Raw genomic sequence first — 25,389 nt, forward strand, 5'->3', positions numbered from 1 at the left:
AGCTCAGTAACTTTGTACTAATGCCTCTGAGCTATTAAGTTCAAAATCAAAATTAGATAGACAAATGAATGAACAAGTGGATAAACATTAGCTATCGATCCCACACTGACTTTGAGAAAGACTCTGTAACAAAAAGTGTAACTAATGAAAGACCATGTGGTATAGCAGATTGATGACCCAGCCTTGTGAAGAAGTTACATTTCTCTGGATACCTGCTCATGTGGACACACACTCATGCACTCACACACCATTTCCTATTCTTGCACCCTTGGTCAGTGGATATTTATTCAGCCATCCACACACAAAGCTGGCCTGTGATGACAGCTTGAAAGGACCTTTACTGAGACAGCGGAATGTCATAAGGAAAGGCTGGCTGAGTGCCTGTCCACTGAGAGGCCTGTGATTGGCATTTTGACATTACCATTCTCAGGTCTTGCCCTCAGCTCTGTAGGCTCAGAAAGATGACTCACTCTGTCAGTAATCCTTGAGGAAATACTCACTGTAGCCTAATTCACAAGAAACTGAGGAGTAAATCAAAAGGCCAGGGTTATAATTACAATGAGATTGTAATACTCAATAAGTTCTCATCCTATAAGAGAAATAAAATTAGAAGAGCATGTGCTGAGCATGAATCAGAGCCACGGGACTTAGAAGCCATATGGCATTGGGCTCTGACAGTCTGATCACTCTTGTCTCTTGTAGAGATATGCTGGCCCCTGGGACTGCACAGGTTAACTATGGGCCAGGATACCCACAATTGGTGCAGGCAAGACAGAATCCTCATGGCAGACCCTATGGTGTATGTTGTCCACCATTTCTTTGATGAACACCCCTCTTTTTTTTCTCTTTAGATACACTACTGCCTTGCAGTATCTATAGCAACTTCACACATAAATCCAGCCTGATTTTACTCAAGTTGATATCGTAATATTTTGATGGAAAAAAACTTTCAGTTTTACCCCTACGGGATGCATTTCTATGATTTTATTCTTAAAAGTGTTCTTTATTTCTAATTTCAGAAAGGGAGGACACCTGACTGTGTGGCCCCTGTTTACTGCTCACCCCTGAAGTCTTGATGGTTTTGTACATAATGCTTTGCATTTTTGCCTCCACAAAGGTCTAAGTCTTTGTCCATAGCCTGGATCTTTACCAATTCCTGCAACTTCTTTTCACTGGTGTCCAAAGCCCTGGACTCTGAAAATCAACTGAAGAAAGAGAGAGACACTACGATCTGTTAGAATGTACCTCTCTAATATCCTGTTGATTACGGTTGGTCCTGAGAGCAGCACAATGTATTTATAGGATAGATAACATTGGTACAAGCCCATGAGGTATCCAAGGGTGGACCTATCAGAGGTTGAGAAGTAGTTTAGGTAGATAAATCATCACTTCCCCCTTTCCATTTTCCTTTGCCATTAATATGTGTGTGCTACCAACAGAGTGAAAGGTTCATTCTCAATTAATTAAATACATTTATTAAACATTTATTGCATGACAGATTCCATACTAAGGCATTAAATGAAATGAGGAACTTGGAAAATTAATTTTGTTTCCAATATAGTAAGAAAATAGTAGATCAACTTTTCTAGCTCAGCAGATTTGTACTACTACCTGCAAGTTATTAAGGAGAATACAGAGATAAACATGACGCAGTTCCTGTCCTCAAAAATCTTACAGTCTAGCGGGTAGCCAGTTAGCTCAGTTGGCTATAGCATGGTGCTGATAACACCAAAGTTGACGGTTCGATCCCTGCATAGGCCACTGTAAAAAATCTTACAGTCTATCAGAAGAGACAAAACAGGTATTTACTCACGCAATAAATACTTATTGAGCATTTATTATGTACCAAGAATTATTCTAAGTCCCGAGATATAATGTTAGAAACAAACTGCTCATGATCCTTCCCTTCATGGGGTGCACACTAATTGGGAAGAAGTAATTATAATACAAGGCAAAGTAAGCAGAAGTACAAGAAAGACTTCAGAGAGAATCTGACAGGGGCAGGATTTTAAGAAGGAATAGGAGAGTGTTGGATCTGTAAGGAACATTGGGACGCTGGAGACAGACAGTGAGTATATGAAAAGAATGGAGATATGAAATAGCTCAGTGTGTTTGAGGAACTACACAGGAACCACTTGTTTTACTAGAGCACAACATTGAGAATGACCAAGGGAATAGGCAGCTGAAGTAGAACAGAAATGAAGGTCAATGATATTGGACAGGATCCACAAGGCAAGAATGTTAGTTTCCTATCCAATATTAATAGAATCTTGATTATACTCAGGACAGTGACAGAACCAGTTAAAAGGCTACAATTCTTGGCTTTCTTTGCAATCGGTATGACCAAGAATATCTGTAAGTAGAAGTTATTTGGTGGGGGTGGGGGAAATTTTGAAGCAAGCAATCACCTGGAGGACACACCCATTTACCATTTCTTCCCTTCTTTCAGTCTTTCAGGCAGTTTGGACCATGAGTTCATTTTAAGGATGAAAAACCAAGGCTAAGATGGTGGAGCAGAAAGACAGAAGGTATCCACAGTAACATGGACTCACTCACCATTCCTGCTCTGATTCACCTAGCTTCTACCCTTGTTTTATGTGAGAGACCTCTGTATTGTTTAAGCCACTTATCTAGGTATCTTATGAACAGCCAATCCAATTCTAATGAATATACACAAGTTGTTCACACAGACATAACAGTAACTTCTGGAAGTCGGGGTAGAGAGAAAGAAAGTATGTAAGCAAGATGGCAAAGTACTTCATGCATAGGAGGAATGATTTGGAGGCTACAGAAGATTGGAACAAGTGGGAGGCAGTGGTTATGTGAATGTGTGTGCATGTTACAGGAGGAGGATGAAAAGAGGAGAGGCTTTTGAATCAGAGTGGAGAAGTAAGGGATCGGAAATATCTGTGGGAGAATCTTTACCTCCTGCCTTGGCCCCATGATTGTGGGGTGATGGAGAGGAGCTGCTTCTACACTGGAAGACAAAAATGGAAGAGTCTATTTCCAATGGGAGTTTTGGGAAATAATTGAAATGGACAGGGGAGCTCCACCATGTGAAGGGAAGAGTTAGAGGAAATAAATCACAAAAGAATACTAAGGAGAAAGGAGAGGATGAAGAGAGTGGACGGTTGCCTTTGGGGAGATGTCCAAGGATTACAGAGAATAGAAGCATGGAGAGAATGGCTGGCACCAGTGTTTCCACCACTGAGAAACTCTCCTATGGTGTCAGACCTAGGATCTAAGGAAGGGGAGTGGGGAGGGAGAGCGGCAGGGCCATTTGGGCTACACCTGGAACCTGAAAAGATCCTAAATTTTTCCTGTTGTTCAGGGACAAATTTGTGCAAGGCAGCAAGAATGAGTTCTGGTCACAACTGTTTATCAGAAAGCGAGTATATGTGACAGCTCAGTCCAAAGGTGGAAGCACGCTCCCAGGTGAAGAAGCTGGGAATTGGAAAGCTGCCTGTGGCTAAAATGCCTGATAATTAGGGTTTGTGCTCTGCTGTCTGGCACTGGCAATTTTTCTCCCTCACTTGGCATCTCCCTAGCTCATACTTCCCAAAAAAGAAAATCAAGAAATAATCACAAATCTAAGGATTTGGAGGGGGGGAGACATTAGTGAAGAACAATTGGGCTTCATTTATTACATGAAAGAACCAATAACTATATGATAGGAACCAATCTTACCATTTTTGAAGTTCAAGAATATTGCAGCCGTACTTCACCTTCCTCCATTTCTTTCCCTCTCCTAAAAATGCTGCATGAACAATAGGATCAAAATTTCTGGACCTCACTGAAGATACTTGTATATGGTCTGATCATAAATGTATTTTTGTTAACAACCAGAATCCTTGAAATTAGAACTGCCCTAGAAAACGTAGGCTGTATATTCAGGCCCTTTATGACATACTCACTTTTTTATAACTAAATTAATTTTGTTTTTAGAATTTTGTGGCACTCATCCCATCTTGAGAGAATTAAAAAATATGTGGAGTGTTGCCAGAATAGGACTAGGCGTTATTAACCTAGATATTTTTCAAAAAGTACATTAGGCATCCCATAACCTAACCTAAACCATTCAGAATCATCCTGCCTGCAGAGAACCCCCATTTCTTAACCTTTTATAGAGAGTGGATCCGGCCCAGAAAGGCCAACGAGCCCAGCTCCCGGTTGGTAACAAGTTTGGGTTCCAGGGTTAATGAATAGACTTTGGACCTTGCTGATGCCATTTTTGTCTCACTGCTTCAATGACTGTGGACGGTTTTTTCCCAATTGATTAGGATTAACTGTGCTTTTCTAAGTTTCTATTGAGAAAGCCAGAGACCTGCACTTTGTATTTTCAGTGCTTGTTATCCACAGCCCAGCAGGCTCTCCTCTTCTCTCCAGCTTCCGTTCCCTCTTATCTTAGGACCCCATGCACAGGCCTGGACGCACCGGGTGGGAGCATGGATGTGAGTGACGAAGGTACTCTGGTGGCGAGGCTGGGGGGTGACAGGAACTGTGGTCTCAGAGTTTCAGCTCTCTTTGTCCACAGTCATGGGCAGAGCAGCCAAGCTCAGAGGCTTCTCCTTCCCAGGTTAGTATGTGAACCCATGTAGAAAGTCATTCAATGAACATCAAGCTGTCTCGCCAGGGGCTTGGTAGGGAAGAGAGGTGAAATCAAACAGGTCCCTTGGGGGAGAGTCATAAAAAGGCAAGTGTTAGTTGGATTCTCCAAGACCAGATGCTGGGTGGAGTCCGGGGTGTGACTGGTTTAGTGGGGGATAATGCCTGTAGAAGATAAGAGGGGGAGGAATGCAGACGACCTGATACATATGAAAGAACACAGAGGAGGAAGCGGACTCCACAGGGGACCCTGAGAGCCAGATTCAGATCTGACAGTCTCAGCTGCCCCAGCGGGGACTGGGAGCAAAGACCTCGGTTAGCGGAGGCCTTCTTGTTGGGCAGAAAGGAACAGGCCCTGGTACCCACCAAGTTCGGGCATGTACTGGGTCTGTTCAGGAAGAGTGTAGCAAAACAGCAGCAGCTACCACAACAGATATTGAAGCATGAAGCAGTCAGTTGACCGCAGGCTTGCAGCTGAAGGGCGAGTTCTTTCTTGAAGGAAGATCTGAGAGGTGCACCTCGGTGGCTGTTTGTTATATGAGCTGCTGACAAAAGCAGGTGTTGAGCAGCCACAGCAATGGAGCAGAGCTAGTGAGAGAGGGACACTATTACCCCCTTAGCTCCAAGGACTGACAGACAGAGTTGGGAATGTCAGTTGAAGGAGCAGCCAGCCTAGAGCCACCCCACAGGGAGGGACTCAGGGAATAAGCACCTGGACCTTACTCTCCTCCCTCTGTCCTGCTGCTGCTCCCTGTTCTCCATTCCCAACCAGCTCTCTGATATCATGCCTGCCTGTCAGCCTCCAGTGAGCAGAGATCAGGGTGGAAGGGCAAACAAAATACAGCCAGCATATAAGGGCCACCACAGAGGAGAAACAAAGTCTCTAAGGGAGAGCTAAGCCAGCCTTGGAGAAGGCATGAGTCAGGGCAAGACGTTGCCTCCTGCGCTTCTCCCCAGCTGCCTGCATCCCAGCGTCACTGGCCAGCTTCTAGACAACTGGTCTCCAACCCCTCAGCAGCTCCACTTGCCAAAACAAGGGCCTTAAGAAGTGACATAGAGTTATTTCTTGGAGGTGGAGGAAGGGAGAGAGCTCAAGAAAGAGATAGAGAGGAGGAGGAAGAGAGGAAAGGAGAGGAGGGGAGAGGAATAGAAAGGAGGGGAGGGGAAGGGAGGAGATGGGAAGGGAGGGGAGGGGAAGGGAAAAAAGGAGAGGTGGGGGGAAGAAAGGGGAGGGGTGGAGAAGGTAGGGAAGGGGAGAGAGAAGAGGAAAAGAGAGCTTGAGAGTACTCACTCACACACACACACACACACACACCACACATGCATATGCACCCTGTTGTTCTCCTTTCCTAGATCTTACATCTGAGTATGAGAGGCAATGAGGGGACCAGATTCTGAAGTCACTGACACTCCCTAGATTGCTTATAAATCTGTCCACGCAGTCCAAGTCCCCCAGATCTCACCATCTTTTGAAGGTCTGCTTGGCAGACTGTCCTGTGACCATCTGTACACTTGGCCCCTTAGATCTTTCTTATCACTTCCTACAGAGGGCTCCTCTCCATTATCAACTCACTGTCTGCAGCTGCCTCTAGGCATTTATGTTGTGATGCTATTTCACAGACATTCACAGCCCAGCCGCAGGAAACATTAGTTCTGCTTCCGAGGAGTGGACAATGCTAGGCAAATTACTTTTGGCAGTGAGCAGTTAATTTTTTTAATGATACAAACAGGCCTCAGCCAATGGTGTACAAAACAGGCCTGCTAGAGCCAAACCCGGAGCTGACAGATGGTTTCTCTCCTAACTTAGTTTGATTGAGTGAGACATTTGATTTGAGCTTCTGTTATAGGGAATTAATGTATTTAATTGTTTGATGATGCTTGGCCTATTCTAGGTGAAAGAACCTAACTCTTTTTTTTGTGTAACAACGAACACCTCCCTCTCCCACCACGTACTTAATATATCCTCAGCCAAATTCTTAACTGAAAAGACTCGGTGCTTACTTAGTCACTTATTTTTCTACAACTTTTAGAAAAGTGTGAAAAATGTCCACATGATGTGATCATATTTGGACAATGGAACGGGAGATGGGGCAGATTTGATTCCTTCCCTTGCAGGTGAATTTGTATCCTTCTCAAGAGTCAGAAACCGGTCCACCTATCTCCTCGCTAAGTTAGTCCTGACTTACCCACAGTGTGAGCAAAGTTAATTCCCATTGATTGTTAAAAAGAAAGGCAAAACTTTTCCTAGTGCTCTTCTCTGGAAGCTGATATGATGGCTCAGAAAAGCACCCTCCCTTAGAATTACTGCTTCCCATTGGGGAGAGTGAACAGAGTGAAATGTAGAGAAAAGCCCAGGTGAAAATGCGTCAGTTAGTTACCTATTCAAAGACCCTGTCTCCAAATACAGTCACATTCTGAGGTACTGGGGTGTCATGTGGGGTGTCATGCGAGGTCTCTGGTCCTGCTCCCCACATAAGAACGCAGGACATGGTGAGACCAAAAAGGAACACCCACGGAGCCATAGGTAGGGGAGTCATACCGCTATAGTCTCGCTGGCGGCTGGGTTGGAGACACAGGAAGTGGGAGCCATACGATCCGCAATCCGCCGTCTGCTTCTCTGCCTGACAACCAACCAGTGCAGCCATGGCAGTTATATCAGTGGCTAATGGCTAACTGGTTATAGCTGATGGCCAGCCAGTCACAGGTGATGGCCATCTACTACCCAAACCAGCACCTTTCCACCAGAGGCCGAGAGCCTGGAAACTGCTCTCTGAGACTGTCCCTACATGGGGGTTAGGACTTCAATGAATTTGAGAGGACAAAACCAGCCCATAAAACAGTCTTTGCCTGTTTCACTTCTTAGCTCCATCTTATTCTTATGGCATAGTGGGTGACTTCTCAGAGGGGAAGTGCAGCTTTCTAACACTGACCATCTCAAAGTGGCTCTGTGACTGGACAGTTATCATACGTTTAGGTGTATCTTGTGTCCCCCACCACATGTGCTTTTTAAAAGTTGATGAAGACATTTTTTTTTTAATTGGAGAATATTGGGAAACAGTGTGTTTTTCCAGGGCCCATCAGCTCCTAGTCAAGTAGCCACCTTTCAATCTAGTTGTGGAGGGCGCAGCTCAGCTCCAAGTCCAGCCACCCTTTTTTTCAATCTTAGTTGCAGGGGGCGCAGCCCAACATCCCCATGCAGGAATTGAACTGGTAACCTTGGTATTCAGAGTTCGCGCTCTAATCAACTGAGCCATCCAGGCCGCCCCACTGGCAGCTCAGCGGCAGTTTGTTGTCTTCAGTCTAGTTCTGGAGGGCGCAGCTCACCGGCCCATGTGAGAATCGAACCGGCAACCCTGTTGTTAAGAGCTCATGCTCTAACCAACTGAGCCATCCAGCCGCCCCTGATGAAGACTTCTATAAGTTGAGGCATTAAACAGGTTTTCAAGGCCTGTTGATGAAAGCAAACCTGTAATAAACAATTCTGTAAAATTAAGAGTCATCTTCTAATTTACTACTTTTGTTGAATTTGGATTTCTGGGTCAACTGTTTCTGAAAGTAGGACCTACTTGTATTCATAAACAGTGAATACAACAGTTCGCCAAAAATTTTCAAGGCACTGCTACATGGTAAGCTCTCTGTTGGGAGCTTAAGAGAACTGTGCACAAGGCAGATGCTGGTCTGTCTGACGGGGTTTCACATGTAACAGGGCAAACGAAGGGAAGAGTTAAGAAGATGAGATCCAGTAGTGCTAAACAGAGTTACGTTCTGCATTGGAGTACATTGCATCCATCCATCCATCCATCATCTATTCATCCATCCAGTAACATTTATCAGTGTTCTGTGGGGCTGGGAAAATACTGATGACTCAGATAAGCACGATCTGCCTGGCTATTAAATGGGAGTTGTGAATTCTTTGCCTATTATTTTATAGCTGTAGTTGTAATAGATTCAGACAATTGAGCCAAATGCACTGAAAACTACGTGGAGTTTGGGAAAGTAGCTTTCTAATGAAGTTTTTTTTTCTTCTTTTTTTGGTCATTGTTTTTACTAAAGGTGGTGTACTGAGCAAACTTTGTGATTTGAAGTGTCATTTTTTAGACTGGTTTGCCAAGTTTCTGTGGTACAGCCAGTGATCTTTCAAGCCTGACGTACTTTCATTTGATCTCCTTTTTGACGCAAAATAAAATTTTTAAAAACTGCACTGCAATCAGTAGCCTTGGAATAATGAAAAGGATATTCTTCTCAATTAGAAGTAACCCATAAGTGCTCTAAATCCACCACCAAGGAGCATTTCTCTTGTTACAGCTGCAAATAGAAGTGAAATGGAAGTAGTAAAAAACAAACAAACAAAAGGTAAATATTCATACTTTCAAAAGAGTAGTTACATTTTTATACCTCTTCAAGTTGTTTTCTATTTTCTTTCTCCTTCATGTGTCAGTGCTGAATTTAAAACAAATGGAAAAGCAACAGACTGAATGTTGTAATAAAAGACATCGTATCAATCAAATTAACCAAGACAACAAGTTTGTTTGGAAGTTAGTTTAAATTACTTCTCCAAGCTTTGTGCACATTCAGCCTTGCTCTCGCATGGTGTGTGGAATTTTGGCAACCAGATCATATGGCATCTGATGGTTAGTGACTTTATTTTGAAGCATGCTATTGTTTCCAAGTATTATAATGCTGCAATTTCCTGGACACAGCAATGCTCATTGTAAGGACATGTCTTAACTGGAAACTTAAAAAAAAAAAAAACACACAAAAAACAAGAACAAACAGAAAACAATACAAAGCAAAACAAAAACAAAAAAACGAGATTGTTTAGAAATCTCTAGCCTTCGTGACAGCCCAGCCTCCCTGGTCTATGTCCCCAAGTTGTTCACATGGGTGTCAACAGAGGGTCTGTTTACAGGCCTTGAGCCTCTTCTTCTTTTTTTTCTTTTAGAAGGATACACATCTGTTGCTTGGGTAGAGCAGAATCGAGCATTTTCTAAGCTTGCTTACTATTGATTCCTGTAGTTTTTGATGTAAGAAGGGTCCTAAGCCATTATTTGTTCTACCTCTTACATATTATAGATGAAGAAGCAGCGGTTTTGCATATTTTTCCTTATGCTGTTTGTCTTCCAACAAAGTAACAATCTAAACATCCCTGGAGTGTATAGATATGGGCTAGGGAGTCAAGTAATGTTTAAACAAAACCCCATCAAATGGCCTATCAATTTCAGTGTCTTAAAACTGATCTAGTCCCCTGGCTTCAAAGTGACTATAAACGTGGTTGTAAAGGGGCCAATATATCATTGCTTAAAAATGTCCATATTGAGGCAAAATCAAGGTCTTCACTTTAAAAATAGTGTTTGAAACCATCCAGGCCAAAGTATCTACTTAGAGATCATTTTCTTTTTCATTTTTTTGTGCCTTGGTCGACCATGTAGCCACTGTGTACACATTCTAACAAGCTGACTCTAGGCATTTGGGTCCTGTCTGTTACAAATAGCTCAGTCTAGCAGGAGCTGTAGAGAACAGTGCAAATAGATGTGGTCATGGGTTGGCACTTCTGGAACGATCTCTTTATAATGCCCTGTGCTTAAGTGCCTTTTTGTTCAGAGAAGGGAGTTGAGGGCGCCCCGTGGGCTCTCACAGGGCTATTCTTGTATTCACGGGCAGGAATTTCAGGGCCAGGAAGGAACTGAAGTGGGTCTTCCCTATCCATCCACCTCACGTGTGAGAAGGCTGTTCGCCAGCACTGGAAAATCATCACCGACGCTGATCACTCACTCTCACTTTGAGACACTGGCTATCCCAGTTGGCAGCCCAGTTCATCCATCCTTTGCCAGTGTACCTGGTAGAGTGTCCCTGCCTCCCACCCCACCCCTCACACGGTGCTGTCATACAGTCCAGAATAAGGAGCAGCCGCTACCTGCAGCTCCTGTGTCTGTGATCCACACACTGTGAGCTCAGGCTTACGTGAAACTCGATAATGAAAATACAACCATACCAACACCCCAGTGGGGCCCAGTTACTTTGTCCACCAACAGCCTGGGGGACAGTGGCTCTGCCCAACAGTTTGTGCATCCCTCAGAAAAGCAACCTTGAAGATTCCTCTCAATGACGTGAAACGTAGCCTTTGTAGAAGATTGGAAAGGAGTGGGGGCGGGACATTGATTGAGTAAATCCGCAGTTGTAGGGATTTGCGTAAGTGGTCCGAGGCAAAGTCACCTTTTTTCCATAATAACTGTAGGTCAGGAAAGGTATTTTCTCAATAAGCACTGTAGGGAAGGGTTCTTTCTCAGTACTGTAAGGAAGGTACTTTCTCAGTAAGTATTATAGGGAAGGGTACTCTCTCAGGGCAAAGCCTTCACAGCCCTAGCCAGCTCGCGTGCTGTCAGCGGGTCTTTTCCTTTTAGATCCTGTGAGAAATCGCAGTAGGATGTGGCTGACTGGTCTTCTGGATGCGGACTCAGAGGCATCATGGGAGGGTGAGAGGCAGAGGAAGAGAAAAAGCCTGTCACTGAGCCCGCAGTAGCCGCTCAGACACAGGCTTGTTGCATTACAGGTACTTCACGGCCAGACATTTTCTTCCTCCTGCTTCTGATGGAGCAAATTTAGAAGTCAGGAACATTCCTGGGGTGGGGAGGGTGGTTATGAACCCTACAGCCCACAGGGAAAACAAGGAGAGCAGTTTCCAGGTCATTTATAGCACTTCCTTGACGTCGAGGAAAGGGAAGAAGAGTATTTAGACTAATACCATGAACTAAAAATGGGAAACTTTAAAAACGATTATAAAGGTTAGAGTACTTCTTTCCTTGTTTTTCACATGAGCAGCCACTGAGAACGTAACTGGCGCTCAGTCTCCTTTGTAATTGGGGACAGGATTGAAATGGATAAATGAACCGCACAGATAATCCCCGCAGCTCATTCTTATCCATTAGGCTTCAGCCTCTTCCTTCCGCAAACCTATCCTGGCTCCCGATGAGGAGAAAAATGAGCTGACTGAAACATAAATGACCTTGTAGGCCAGACTTGTCCTCTGATGGAGGTGTGAAGACACAGGAAGGAAGGCAAGGGCTCAGAAGGGCACACAAGTGACCAGACAGAGGCACGCTGCTGCACAGGCTCTGCCTGCGTGCGGGGGCTTCTTCACACCATGGGGGGAGACTCCTAAAATGGCAGAGCTGGACACGATAACCCAAGCCAGTCAGGTTCCTCACAGAAGGGGACGCTGAAACTCTAAGAGGTTAAGGCCATTGTACGGGAGGCAAGACTTTCCTCCACCCTTTTCAAGTCTCTGGCTGGGCCTGAGAATGAACTTGACCTAAGACAGACGAACAGAAAACCATACAAATCTTATTATTCCATGTACATGAGAGCTTCCACGGAAAAATGAAGACGCCAAAAAGCAGTTGGACCAAAATGCTTATATATTAGTGTGGGGACAGAGCCCCAGAAAGCAGTTTCCAGGCTCTCGACCTCACATAGAAAGGTGCTGGCTCGGGTAGTAAGTGGCCATCAACTGTGATTGGATGGCCATCAGCTGTGGCTAGTTGGCCATCAGCTGTAACCAGTGAGCGACTGGCCACTAACATAACTGCTGTGGGTACGCTGGCAGAAAAATGGGGGCTAGCAAGAGCGGATTGCAGAGAGGCGGATGCCGCCGGTGAGAATATAGTGATATGACTCCCCTACCTATGGCTCCGTGGGTGTTCCTTTTTGGCCTCACCGTGTCCTGCGTTCTTATGTGGGGAGCGGGACCAGAGACCCCGCCTGACGCCCCGCACGACAATTAGGATGAATAAAAAGTAGTCATTGTGAAAAAGTAGGAAAAATACGTGGGGAGGCTAAAGAAAGATAAGGGCTACTTACAAGGTTTATTTGTAAAGATTTCTCCCAGCCCCTTTTGGTCTTCTCTGGTGATAGGAATGTTTCTTTCCTCCTCCTACAGAGAAAACATCTGTCAGTGCACATGGGAGTTCCACTTCCTGCTTTTAGGAAGAAAAGGAGAAGTCAGAGTCCCCTTCTTGGTGTGTACTGTTTTTCCAGTGTCTGAACGCAAGGTAATCCTTGTCAAAGTGGCATATTTGGGGCACCTTCTGCTACCCTTCACCATCCAGAGAGTTAGTAACAAAATGAGAGCTAGAAGCCGGTCCTCCTTCCTCCATGCTGCAGAATTGGACTACATCTCAGTTTCCATCTTATGTTTGGGGCACGCTCCTCACCCTCAGCTGACGTCTCCTGTGGAGCCACATACCAGGCCCTGGGCTCGAGTCCTCCAGATTCATGGGATGCACACAGCTGTGACCGGCCTGTTGTGCGAATGAAGACGCTGACGTTCAGAGAGGTTCACAGCTTAGTAAATGGTACTTTCACGTTGTTCAGCCTGAAAACACGTCCTAGGTAACACAGCAGTTTAGATCAAGAGTCTGGTTTCATCTACTCTTTGCAGATGAGAAAACTGGATCCAGAAAGACTGATTTTTCTCCAGGCCATGCCAGTAGCACAGCTGGCAGTGCACGTGAGCTAGCTGTCACTCCAGGCTCGCTCTGTGTACGAGCACTGTGGGGGCAGCTTCTCCTTGGCTCCACTCACCTAAATGCAGGGGTCAGTGCTGCTGAAATAAGTCTCGTAGGACCCAAGAGATTAAAGACAGGATATTTCCTTACTGGAAACGGAACTTTTCAAAAAATGTACCAACCTCGTTAGGGCCACCTTGGATAGGCTTGGGAGTCTCCTCCCAGGGCTGCTGCTTCTTCCCTTCAGTGCTGCTGAGAACGCCAAGATGGCAACTCTAGAGTGAGCTAACCTTTATTCACTCCCTCATCCAGATCATCCCAATCTGTATCTCATTCATGGTACTGTTGCAGATAAGGACGTGGCGCCCAGGTTCAGAGCAGCGAGCTTCTGGATTTATTTGGACTCGCTGGGAAATACCCTCCTTTGGTGAGAAGATTCTAAATAGCTGTTCCAAAGGTAATCTTTTTCTATTATTGGACAAGTAAGTAAATTTAATACTTTCGGGATCAAAGGTTCACAGAAACATTCCCAATCAGAGCCATTTTAGGTCATGCTGATACAAACTAATGCTAGAATACAATTGTACGCTACCAACACTCCATACAAGGTCTTAGGAATATGTGACTGGAATATGAAACTGCTGAAAAAAATGCCGCAATTATATCCAGAGGGTCCTTGCAAGATGATATCTGGTCAGGTATTAACGGCTGGAATCCCACTCAACTGCAGGCAGGCTAAGTAGTTGCTACCTAATGGCACGGGCACAGTTGCTTCTGGGCAAAAGAAAGGCAGAGTCTGAGACAGCAGAGGGGTAAAGCTGAGAGAGGCAGGACTGGAGTGAGAGTTGAGTCCATCTCCCCCACCTCTGGTCACCACTGGGGCTGATGGGGCTCTGGGAAGACAATGAGCCTTTGTACTCTTAGGAGTAGAGGTTCCCGCTTATCGGCTAGATGTAGCACAAGTGACAGTGTTGGTGAGTGAGAAATAGGGAATGACATCACTGGGGGTTCTGCATTCAAGTGAAACTTGCTGATTTTCCCTCTGGTTATGCCCATGGCAGATGGGATACGAGAGACCTGGTCTTAGGGGCACTTGTTAGTCTAGAGCCCAAATCAAATGTGACTCACATGGTCATCATGAAACATCAGGCACCCTTGAGAGGACATTCTTTAAACAACACTTAACATCTGGTCAAGAACACCAACAAATTCATAATCATTTATTGTAAATCACTCATAGTTTACACATTATTAATGGCAAAAGAACACTGTTAAACACCTGCTGGATGAAGAACTTCATTATGACAATTTTCTATTGGTGTCACTTCTTTTTCAAAAATTTAAAATTTTAATTTTAAATTCTACATCTTTCCTAAAAAGATCTATTTTCAAAGGGCTCCAATGCCAACACCATAAGCCTTTCTTTTGCTCTAACATCTAACATAAAGGGCTCACAGTCCCATCAATTCAACATGCTCTTTACAAGGCAACTTAACACACACACAAATTTTTAATCTAGAAGCTACAGAATGATCACTTTATACTTTGCTGCAAAATCAATGAAGGCTGCATGCAAGTGAAAGATTAGTAGACACTGAGTTCTAGACAATTGTTGGTTATTAAGATCTGATGGCCTGGTATGGAAAATTAATATGCTTATTTTGCAGAAGCAGCTAAAGTACATGCATAGTGGCTGGGATCAATTAGAATATAAATTAGGTACCTAAACATTGAAATGAGATCTTAATTTGAGCTTAATTTGATGTCTGGCACATCTGAGTTATATACCTTTAAAATGACAATAGCAAACAGAAAAATATCAAACACATAAACAGGCATTGATTTATAGGGTCGGCTGGGCATGAAACTAGCTGGGCAGTAAACAGATCTCTTTTGAAGCAAAGACAGTGGGACATTAACAAGTGGTAAACAGGGCCAAAAAAAGACATTTTCTGTATCTCATTTTAAGAAGTGTTCAATTCTCTAACTTAAAAAACAATAGAAACACACACAATAATTACAAAACAGAAACATTCTTTAGTTACTACTAGGCCTCCCCTTTTTTGTCTTCTACCCTGCCTCTCTGCTCCTTCAGATAGTGTGTTTAAAAATAATTCTGGGTTAGCTGATGGAAAAGAAAACAAATGCTTTCCTGAATCCTACTGAAAGAATATTAAATTCATTCATCCTATCAGGGTTAACATTATGCACAAGCACATGACAATGTATGTTTGACTTATTGTACCTACAGCAATTTAATCACATGTACACGTTTTAAATGTTAAATCAGTTACATTAACTTAAAAATTTTTTCTCATTGATAGTTATGTCTTGACTTTGAGACAAACAAAATATTCCCAAGCCACATAGATTCCATTCCCTCCCACCCTCTACACCCACCCCCCATCCAATGGACAAAAGAACTATAGTAACAGAAGGCATGAACCAAAGTGTCAACAGCGGACATATTTGATGGAAGCTCCAGGATCAAGTGCTGCCATCTCCAGTCTTGGCTTTCCGGGCCTCGACCATTGGCTTGGTTGCCCGTTTGCGGTCAGTGGCCAGCCCCAGCCAGCACATGACGTCAATGAACCAGGTGGTTGGGTTGAAATTTAAGCCAAATTCACTCGCAGAGTAGTCATAGGGAAAGGTATGATGGTAATTGTGAAAGCCTTCACCTGGAAGACAAAATAAGCGTTGAAATAATCCACTCACCTCCTCTCTGCATAGATTTTCTAAGCACTCATTTATTGAGGGTCTACCATGTGCAAGACGCTGTGTCAGGCGGCTCTTTGGAGAGTATAGGATTTGGTTCCTGGCCTTAGGACGCTGTTTACTTAATTGGCTAGAAAAACTAAATGTGAACAGAAAACAACAATAAAGATAACGGCATAAAGTCACAAAATTTTCCTGTATGAATTGGAGACGTGCTACCATGACTTCAGAGCTGTACTTCCTAAGTAAAATGCTGAATAGCTGGTAACAGATCATCATTTTGATGCATGTTCATAAAAGGAAAATAGCCTCTCTGGACGGGAGTCATTAGAGCAAGACTTCTTGGGAGAGCTTGGAAGAGATAAATGAGAATCGTTCAGATAGGTAAGTAAGGAATTGGATCTTTCAATATCCAAAATTTGCCTGTATTTTATTCTATCCCTCCCAGTGAATAGATTTTCCTCCTTTACTTTTTTTAAAGGTGTTTTCAGGAGGCGGGTGGGGATCTCAGGGCTTCTTTCATTTGATTTCTTAAACAGCTTGATTGGAATATAACTCACATGCCATACAAGTCACCCATTTAAAGTGTATGATTTAGTGGCCTTTAGAAGATTCAGAGTTGTACATCCATCATCACAACGAATATAACATTTTCATTATCTAAAAGGAAAGCCCACACCCCTTAGCTGTCATCCCCCAACCATCTCCTATCCCTCCCAGCCCTACTTTCTGTCTCTGTGATGGTTAATTCTGTGTCAACCTGACTGGCCAAGGGGTGCCCATTAAACATTATTCTGGATATGTCTGTGAAGTTGTTGCTGGATGAGATTAGCATTTGAATCAGTGGATTCAGTAAAGTCGATATCGCTCCCCAGCGTGGGTGGGTTTCATTCAATCCATCAAAGGCCTGAATAGAACAAATGGTGGAGGACGGAGGAATTTTTCTTCCTGACTCACTTATTGAACTGGGACATCTGTCATCTTCTCCTGCCCTTGGACTAGGATTTACACCATTGGCTCCCTTGGTTCTCAGGCTGGACATAATTACACCACTGGCTTTCCTGAGTTTCCAGCTCGCACACAACAGATCATGGGACTTCTCAGCCTCCATAACAGCGTGAGCCAATTCCTCACAATAAATCAATCAGTCTCTCGCACGCACGCTCTCTCTCTGTCTCGCTCTCTGGCACACGCACACTCTATCTACAGAAACAATAGAATATATCTATGTTTATATAGATATTCTACTGTTTCTATATATATGGAAATTTATTATGAGGAATATATGTAATATATATAACAGTATATATACTGAGATACACACACACACACACACACACACACACAGAGGTTCTGTTTCTCTGGAGAACCCTGACTAATACAATCTCTATAGATTTACCTCTTTTGAACATTTCATATAAATGAAATCAGACAATACGTAGTCTTATGTGACTGGTTTCTTTCACCTAGCCTAATGTTTCCAAGGGGGAACAGGTATCAGTATTTCATTTCTTTTTATTGCTGAATTGTATTTCATTAGATGGATATACCACCATTTATCGTGCCATTGTATTTATACAATTGTATTTATTCAACAATTGATTGACATTTGGAATATTTTCATTTTTTAGTCATTATGAATAATGTTGATATAAGCATTCACATACAAGTTTTTGTGTGCACATACGTTTTCATTTCTCTTGGGTATAAATCTAGGAGTAGAGTTACTGGATCATATACGTACATGTAGAAACTATTTTTAACCATTTGAAGAACAGCCAGTTTCTTGCTTTACTATTTAAGTGGCTAAAAGTCATATAGTTCTTCTATTCACCACATTTGAAGGATTCTGTTCTACAATGAGTATATCAGATGGATTGATCTTTGGTCTGCGATTTTCTTAATTTAGGTCTTCTCTACTCTGCCCCTCCATCCTCATCATATTTAGAAAATTGACTGGGGGTCCAGTGTTGACCTGGGTAGACTTAAAACCAATACCCAGTTCTTCAGGGACTATGCTCTGGCCATATTCCTTGGGTTTTCCTGGACCATCATCTCTATATAAGACGGTAACAGTACATCTTGTCCCCACTGCAGTCTGCTCTCAGCGTCAACACTAGATGTGGCTCCCCTCATTAGACTCTTTCTAGAAGATGAAGGGTAAGAGGAGGAGAAAGCAATAGGAGGGCCAGAAAACTCTTCTTCCTATTTTCCATGGCACTTTTCTCTCTGCTTATCTCGTTATCCCATAGCTAAAGTTGGTGTTTATTCCACCTTACATGGCTCTTGTCAACAAAAGATCCCTGGGGTCTTAATAAATGGAAAACCTTAACAGAGTGGTGGTAGAAACTCATTGTTAAGTGATGCGGAGACCATTTTTACTTAACAGTAGGAACTTCTCTTCCTGGGTTTGGTCTCTTTGGTCAAGGCTCAGCTTACCAAGAAGCCTGATTTGCTTCTATAAAGCTATAACTAATATTTATTAATCACTTAGTGCGTGTTAGTCACAGTGCTAAGTGTTTTAATGGGTATGAGCGCCTATAATCCTCACACCTCTGAGCTATGATTATCCACATTTTAAAATGAGGATGTAAATGCACAGAAGGGACAAGTAACTTGCCTAAGACCATATGGCTAGTAATAAAAACAACATCACTGAAGGCTTATTTTGTGCTAATCACTGCTGCAAACGCTATATGCTAACTCATACAACCCTCCAACAACCCCCAGAGGAGGTAAATGCTATTATCCCCACTTTACAGATGAGGACACAGTGTGGAGGAGCCAGATAACTTGCCCAGAGTGTATGTGAAGGAATCAGGGCTCTACCAAACCCATGTTGTGGCACCATGAGATGCCACAGTCTCATTTTTTCCCATCTCTTTGTTTGAAGGCGTATTTTCTTACGATCAGCCAAATGATTGAACAGCTGAGGCGAGAGTGTTAAGGGAAGTTGGAGAGAAAAGTCTACTGCTACTCTTCTTTAGATAAATTTCCTTGACAAAAATAATAGCGACTAATTATTGATCACCTACCATGTGTTAGGTACTGTTCCAAGCAATTTACACATACTAGTATCTTACTTAATCCTCACCACATCTCTATGAAGCAGGCATTGCTATTCTCATTTCATAGATAAGAAGACTATAAATTAGAGATTAAGGGACTTGTCCAAGAGCCAAGATTCTAACACCAAAGCCCAAGTTCATTCCACTTCACTCCACTGCTTCTTTTTACAGATTCCACAAAACCATGAGAAGCCAAGAAAATTGAGCTGCCATTCTCTCCATTGGCTCTCACACCCCTACTCACCAATGGCACCCAGAGTGACCAGTGGGTTCTGCCGAGGGTTGATGTGCTTGTCATAGGGTCGGTTTCCATACATGTGGGCGGCGCTGTTGACCAGCCAGGTGACGTTGAGTGAGATGGTATAGCGGAGGATAGAGGCCAAGAAGTAGGCATTCCACAGACTCTCTCCCCAGATACACCAGGGTACCAGCGTGGGAAGCATGAAGCACATGAGCACCACGGTGATCTTATAGTACCTGGAAGGCAGGATATTATGCTATCATGGGCACCTGCTCTGGTGGCGGGGATAGGCTGAGGAATAGGGCATGGGGCAGGAAAAGTCAGACATTATGCTGGTCAGCAACTTCAACACTTTCTGCATAAAAAGTGTTGTGTGTCACTCTGTGTGTGTGTGTGGGGGGGGGGTGGTCACAAACCCATACACCCACAAGGACCAAGCCATAATGTATATTTTATTTTAATTGTATTATAATGAGACTGGAATTTAAACAATGGGCAGGCATCAGCAGTTTGTGTAGGCGTTAAAACCAGATTATTCCAGTTAGGGTCTTATCTCCTCTTTCTAAGGGTGTTTGGACAGCTTAATTTATCTTTAGGGGATGCAAGCCTGGGCAGTCCCCCTCGGGCTCATTTTTATTAACTCTTCTTCTGCCTCATCAATTTTCAGGCACACGATTCTGTGCTAATTTAGCTTGGTAAAAAAGGAAAATAATCCACTACCTAAAATGTTCTCAGTCCATTAAAGATTACATTCCAAACCAGCATAAAAAATAAACACTAAGTACAGGAACAGGCATAGTCATATAAAAGGTAATCATTTAAAAAAAAAACTATCAATAGTTTGATTTCTAGACCTGGGCATCCAGCAAAAATTTACTGAGCACCTACTACATGCCAGCCCCTAAGTGCTGGTGATACGAAGGCAAATTTGACACATTCCTTGCCCCAGGCTTCAGTCAAGTGGAGCCACTGTTCACCATCCTCTGACCATGTAGGGTCAGGTCTATACAGGGTCAGGAGGCGGGCTGTGACATGAAAGTGTCCAAAGCTATCTGTTGGTAGTGATTTCCTCCCCAGCCTCCCATCATCCAATCAAGTTTTCAGGCCTCTGTTAAGAGGCATATTTATCAAGTTGGAGGTGGCACAGTGTGAGAGCATGAGATTCGGCAGATGGAAGGCTTTGATTTGAGTCCAGGTCTGATTCTGGATGTTGAACAGGCCTCTTTTTATTCTTTCATGCTCCTCTTGTGCACAGTTAGATGATTTCCCAAAAAGCAGAGCATGAGGCAAGGGTTCATGTGTAGGTTTTATATTTTGGGAAGTGAGCTCATACTACAGGAGTGAGCGACTGGGAAGAATGAAACGGGGAAGGAGGGAAAGCCACGCCAGGGGTGTCCGCTGCTATGCGCAACTGAAGTTGGACCTTGAGGGGACAGATTCTACCTCAGAATTATTCTCTCAAGGAATAAAAAAAGGGGCTACAGGCATGCCACATGGGACATTAGCTCCCTCACATTTCCACGTTTGTTTGGGTCAGAATGGCTAAGTGCACTCCACAGACATCTCAGTCAGAGGTGGCAAAGAAGCCGGGCAGGAAGTAAGAAATAAGCAGTACAGCTGAGCAACATGCTGTTGGGTTACACCTCTGCCAGCAGGTGGCTGCAGCAACAGCTGGAGAGAAAAGGTGGGCTGAGAGCATGAGGCAGAGCAAGACAGATGTCCAACCCAGTAATCGTAACACTTCATGGGTTTCTTGTGAAGATCAAATACTAACAGCTACGAATAGCTAACATGCACTATGTGCTTACTGTGTGTCATGACTATTCTGAGACCTTTATGTGTACTGACTCATTTCATTCTAACTCTAGGAGGAAAGGACGATTACTATCCCCATTTTACAGATGGTAGTTGAGAAACAAAAGGTTATGTAGCTGGCCCAAGGTCACCAGACTAATAAGTAATAGGACCAAGATTCAAATCCAGGCAGAATCTCTTTGGAGACCATCGTGACATTCTGCTTTGCAAATGAAATCATGTGTGCAATTGTGCTTTGTAGATTGCTAGCTGCACATAAGTATCAGTTCTCATAATGATAACTGTTTCTATTGGGCAACATATTAACTGACCAGCACTTGTTTTCCTGTCATTGGGCTACAAGATGGCTGCATTTTAGTAGAAACAGGGTTCCTGGGAAATCAAATGAGTGGGTGTGGTTGGAGAGGCAAAGACAACAGACAACAAAGGGACTGCTGGTCTTAGAGTGGGATCCCCAGAGTCATGGGCAGAAGACATCTGGGGAGTGCTCTTGAGGGGTACCTGTGAGGAAGGGAGAAAGACAGGACAGGGCCAAGGGAGAAGCTCACACAATGCATTTCAGCAGATGCAATGGGGAACTCTGGGCTGGGTGACACTTTACAGTTGTCCCATCATGCAGCCATTGGCCTCAGGGTGCCCTCTGGGAGGGGTGAACCCTTGGGCAAGGAAGTTCCAGGTGGGCATGGGCAATTCCCAGAATTCCATGTGGGCAAAGACAATGCCCACAAAGGACAACAGCTGTAGGGTAGGAGCAGCAGCTGAAGAGGGGATTTGCGTAAAGCATGAAGTGCCCTTCACACTAGCATGTGAAGAGGAAGGGTGCTCTGAAGGGAAAATGGAAGACATGCCTACAGCCGAAGTCTGCTGCTGCTCCTTGTTTGCACCTCTGAGGAGATAAACAAGCAGCCGAACATTGCCAAAGGAAGGCATTTTGCAACTTAAGAGGCTCTGGGTTACATCCCAGGACCTTTGAAAAAAGCCTCTCCTATTCTTGTTCTGAGCCATTGTCTGGGGCCCTCATTTTGCTTCTGAATACAAGGAGAAAGAAAATTCATGTATTGAGAACTTCCCCTGTGTTGGGTACCAGGCTAAGCATATCAGAGGTCTTCTCTCAATTACTCCTCACAGCAGACTCAAGAGGGACACACTCTGCCAAGGAGGACCCTTCGGCTTAGAGAGGTGTGAGGCCTTTGTTCTGCTTAGCCCTATGGAACCCACCTTCTCCATTTGACCAGGCCACAGAACTCAGCTTCCACTTATGCCCTGCCCTTGCTTCCTCCCTTTGAACTGTTTAGAAAAGCCACCTGCCTGCCTGGGCTCTTGTTCCAGAAATTGCACTCCACGAGAAGGCTGGGTTCCTGTGGAGAGATGGCGCCAGCAATGTGGCGAGGAGTGAGAGGAGAAAAAGGCCTGGGCTTCACCTCCTGGCACAACCACTGTCCAGCTAAATTTCCTCTTCCTCAAAAAAAAAACAAAAAAACACACCCATGCTTTTTAAAAATCATTACCCGCAGTTTCTGGTCAAGATGGCAGAGTAGGTAAGCACTGTGCTTGCCTCCTCTCACAACCACATCAAAATGACAACTGAACTACAAAGCAACCATCATTGAGAATCACCTGAAGTCTAGCTTAACAGAAGACCTACAACTAAGGACGTACAGAAGCAGCTACCTTGAGACCAGGTGGAGATGTGGAAAGTGCTAGTCCCCACACCCATGTGCAGTGGTTAAAAATAGGGAGTGATATCTCGGCTGCACAGGTCCCTGCTGAGCAGTGTGGGGTCCCAGCCCCACACCAGGATCCCCAGCCCAGGTTTCCAGTGCCAGAAAGAGAAATCCTTACAAATACTGGGTGTGACAACCAGAAGAGATTGTGGCTGAGTGAGATGGAGGGAGGCTGGAGTTCCTCTTAAGAGTCCAATCATGGACTTACTCACTCACTCTGAGCTCCAGCACTGGGGCAACAGCTCGAAAAGCACCAGGGACATATGGAGAGGAACTGAATTGTCTAGCTTCAGGGCAAGGGCTGGAGGGGCAGTTTTCTCCCAGACACAAGTACTGGTAGAATCCATTGTTTTTTTGTTGAGTCCTCCATGGTCCCAACATGCAGACACATGTGACCACCATATCTGAGTCTCTGTCAACCTGGTTATCTTGCCCTACCCTGGTGATTCCCTAAGATGCTGTCCCACCCAACTCAAAGACCCAGCCAAGCTGCTTTCAGTGGCTTCTCCATACAAATGACATGTCTTGGCTCATGCTATTCTTTCCAAAATCTCTCAAAGTTTCACAAACTGAAACAAGCAGCACCTGGCCTCAGTGTGCCCCATACCTTGTGGTTTGCAGCCCCAAGCCAGGCACTAGTGGGAGCCATCCTCAGTTTGTAGCTTGTCTTATCCCAGGCACCTGCAAGCCCAGCGCAGATGGCTGCCATCTGCAGATTACTTTGTGGCTCGTGCCAGGTGGCCTGGGGCAGGGCACAGACTGCAGCTGAACTTGGTCTATGGCAGAGCACCTCCCAGTAGGCTCTGGGGATGGTACACCTAGTGGCCAGCTTCAGACCAACCCGGAATACCACCCAGCTGTTTCCACGGGCAACATACCTGAAGGGCCAAGCACCAGAGCTCTGCTAAAGCGAATTCTGCTCTGTAGGGTCAGCTCCTGCCCAACAGCTCCTCCACTGTAGTCATGGCCAATCCTCACAACCAGTCAGCCTGAAGGTCAGTCCCTCCCATTGACATGCAAACAGCAATCAAGGCTGAACTACAACAGGAGGGCATACCCAATGCAATCACACAAGGGACACACCTGGAGCACCCAGCTCAGGTGACCAGGGAGACTGAGCCACTGGGCCCCACAGCACACCTACTACATAAGTCCACACTACTAAGACCGGGAGACATAGCAGCCCTACCTAACACATAGAAACAAACACAGGGAGGCAGCCAAAATGAAGAGACAAAGAAACATGTTCCAAATGAAAGAAGAGAACAAAGCTCCAGAAAAAAAAAAAAAACACTAAAAAAATTGGAAACAAGCAATCTACCAGATGCAGAGTGCAAAACACTGGTTATATTCTCAATGAACTTACGGGAGGAGTAGATGAACTCAGTGAGAACTTTAACAAAGATATAGGGAACATAAAAATGGAGATAGAAAACACAAAAAAGAGCCAGTCAGAAGTGAAGAATACAATAACTGAAATAAAGAACACATTAGAGAGATCAAGAGTAGATTAGATGAAGCACAGGATTGAATCAGCAAGTTAGAAGATAAGGTAGCAGAAAACTCCCAATCAGAGCAGCGAAAAGAAAAAAGAATCCAAAAAAAGAAGAACAGTTTAAAGGGCCTGTGGGACAACATCATACACACCAACATTCACATCATAAGGTTACCAGAAGGAGAAGAGAGAGAGCAAGGAATTGAAAACTTATTTTAAGAAATAACAGAAAACTTCCTTAACCTGGCAAACAAAATAGACATACAAGCCCAAGAAATGCAGAGTCCCAAACAAGATGATCCCAAAAGAACCCACACTAAGACACATCGTAATTAAAATGCCAAAGGTTAAAGACAAAGACAGAATCTTAAAAGCAGCAAGAGAAAAGCAGTTAGTTACCTTTAAGGGTGCTCCTATAAGACTGTCAGCTCATTTCTCAACAGAAACTTTGCAGGCCAGGGGGATTGGCATGAAATATTCAAAGTGACAAAAAGTAAGTACCTATCACCAAGATTACTCCACCCAAAAAAGCTATCATTTAGAATCAAAGGACAGATAAAAATCTTCCCAGACATTGAAAAGCTAAGTGAGTTCATCAACACCAAACCAGTATTACAAGAAATGTTAGAGGGACTTCTTTAAGAATAAGAAGATAAAAACTATGAGTAATAAAATGGCAACATCTACATACTTATCAACTATTACTTTTAATGTAAATGGATTAAATGCTCCAATCAAAAGATAGGGTGGCTGAATGGATAAGAAAACAAAACCTTTATATATGCTGCCTACAAGAGACTCACTTCAGATTGAAAGACACAGACAGCCTGAAAGTAAAGGAATGGGAAAAAGATATTTCATAAAAATGGAAAGGAAAGGAGAAAAAAAAACTGGAGTAGCAATACTATACCAGACAAAATAGACTTTAAGACAAAGGCTACAACAGGAGACAAAGAAGGACCCAGGAATCCCACTTCTAGGTATTTAACCAAAGAAACCCAAAATGCTACTTTGAAGGGACATGTACATCCATATGTTCATTGCACATTATTTACACTAGCCAAAATATGGAAGCAACCTAAGTGTCCAATAGTGGATGAACGGATAAAGAAGAGGTGGTTCATATATACAGTGGAATATTACTGAGCCGTAAAAAAAGAATGAAATCTTGCCATCTGTGGTGACATGGATGGACCTGGAAGGTACTGTGCTGAGTGGAATA

The 25,389-nt window shown here is 43.9% G+C and overlaps 1 protein-coding gene across 1 annotated transcript in view; it reads right to left on the reverse strand.

Moving 5' to 3' along the window:
- Positions 1–14,296: 14,296 nt before the first annotated feature.
- The window catches only part of SCD5 (stearoyl-CoA desaturase 5), a 146,081-nt gene continuing 134,988 nt past the window's right edge, over positions 14,297–25,389 (reverse strand). Inside the window, 2 exon segments of the mRNA XM_081057488.1 lie at positions 14,297–15,787; positions 19,137–19,369. Of these exon segments, the coding sequence (XP_080913614.1) occupies positions 15,597–15,787; positions 19,137–19,369 (424 nt within the window). The 3' untranslated portion in view covers positions 14,297–15,596.

The sequence above is a fragment of the Rhinolophus hipposideros genome (genome assembly GCF_964194185.1).
Source record: "Rhinolophus hipposideros genome assembly, chromosome: 1".
NCBI lineage: Eukaryota > Metazoa > Chordata > Mammalia > Chiroptera > Rhinolophidae > Rhinolophus > Rhinolophus hipposideros.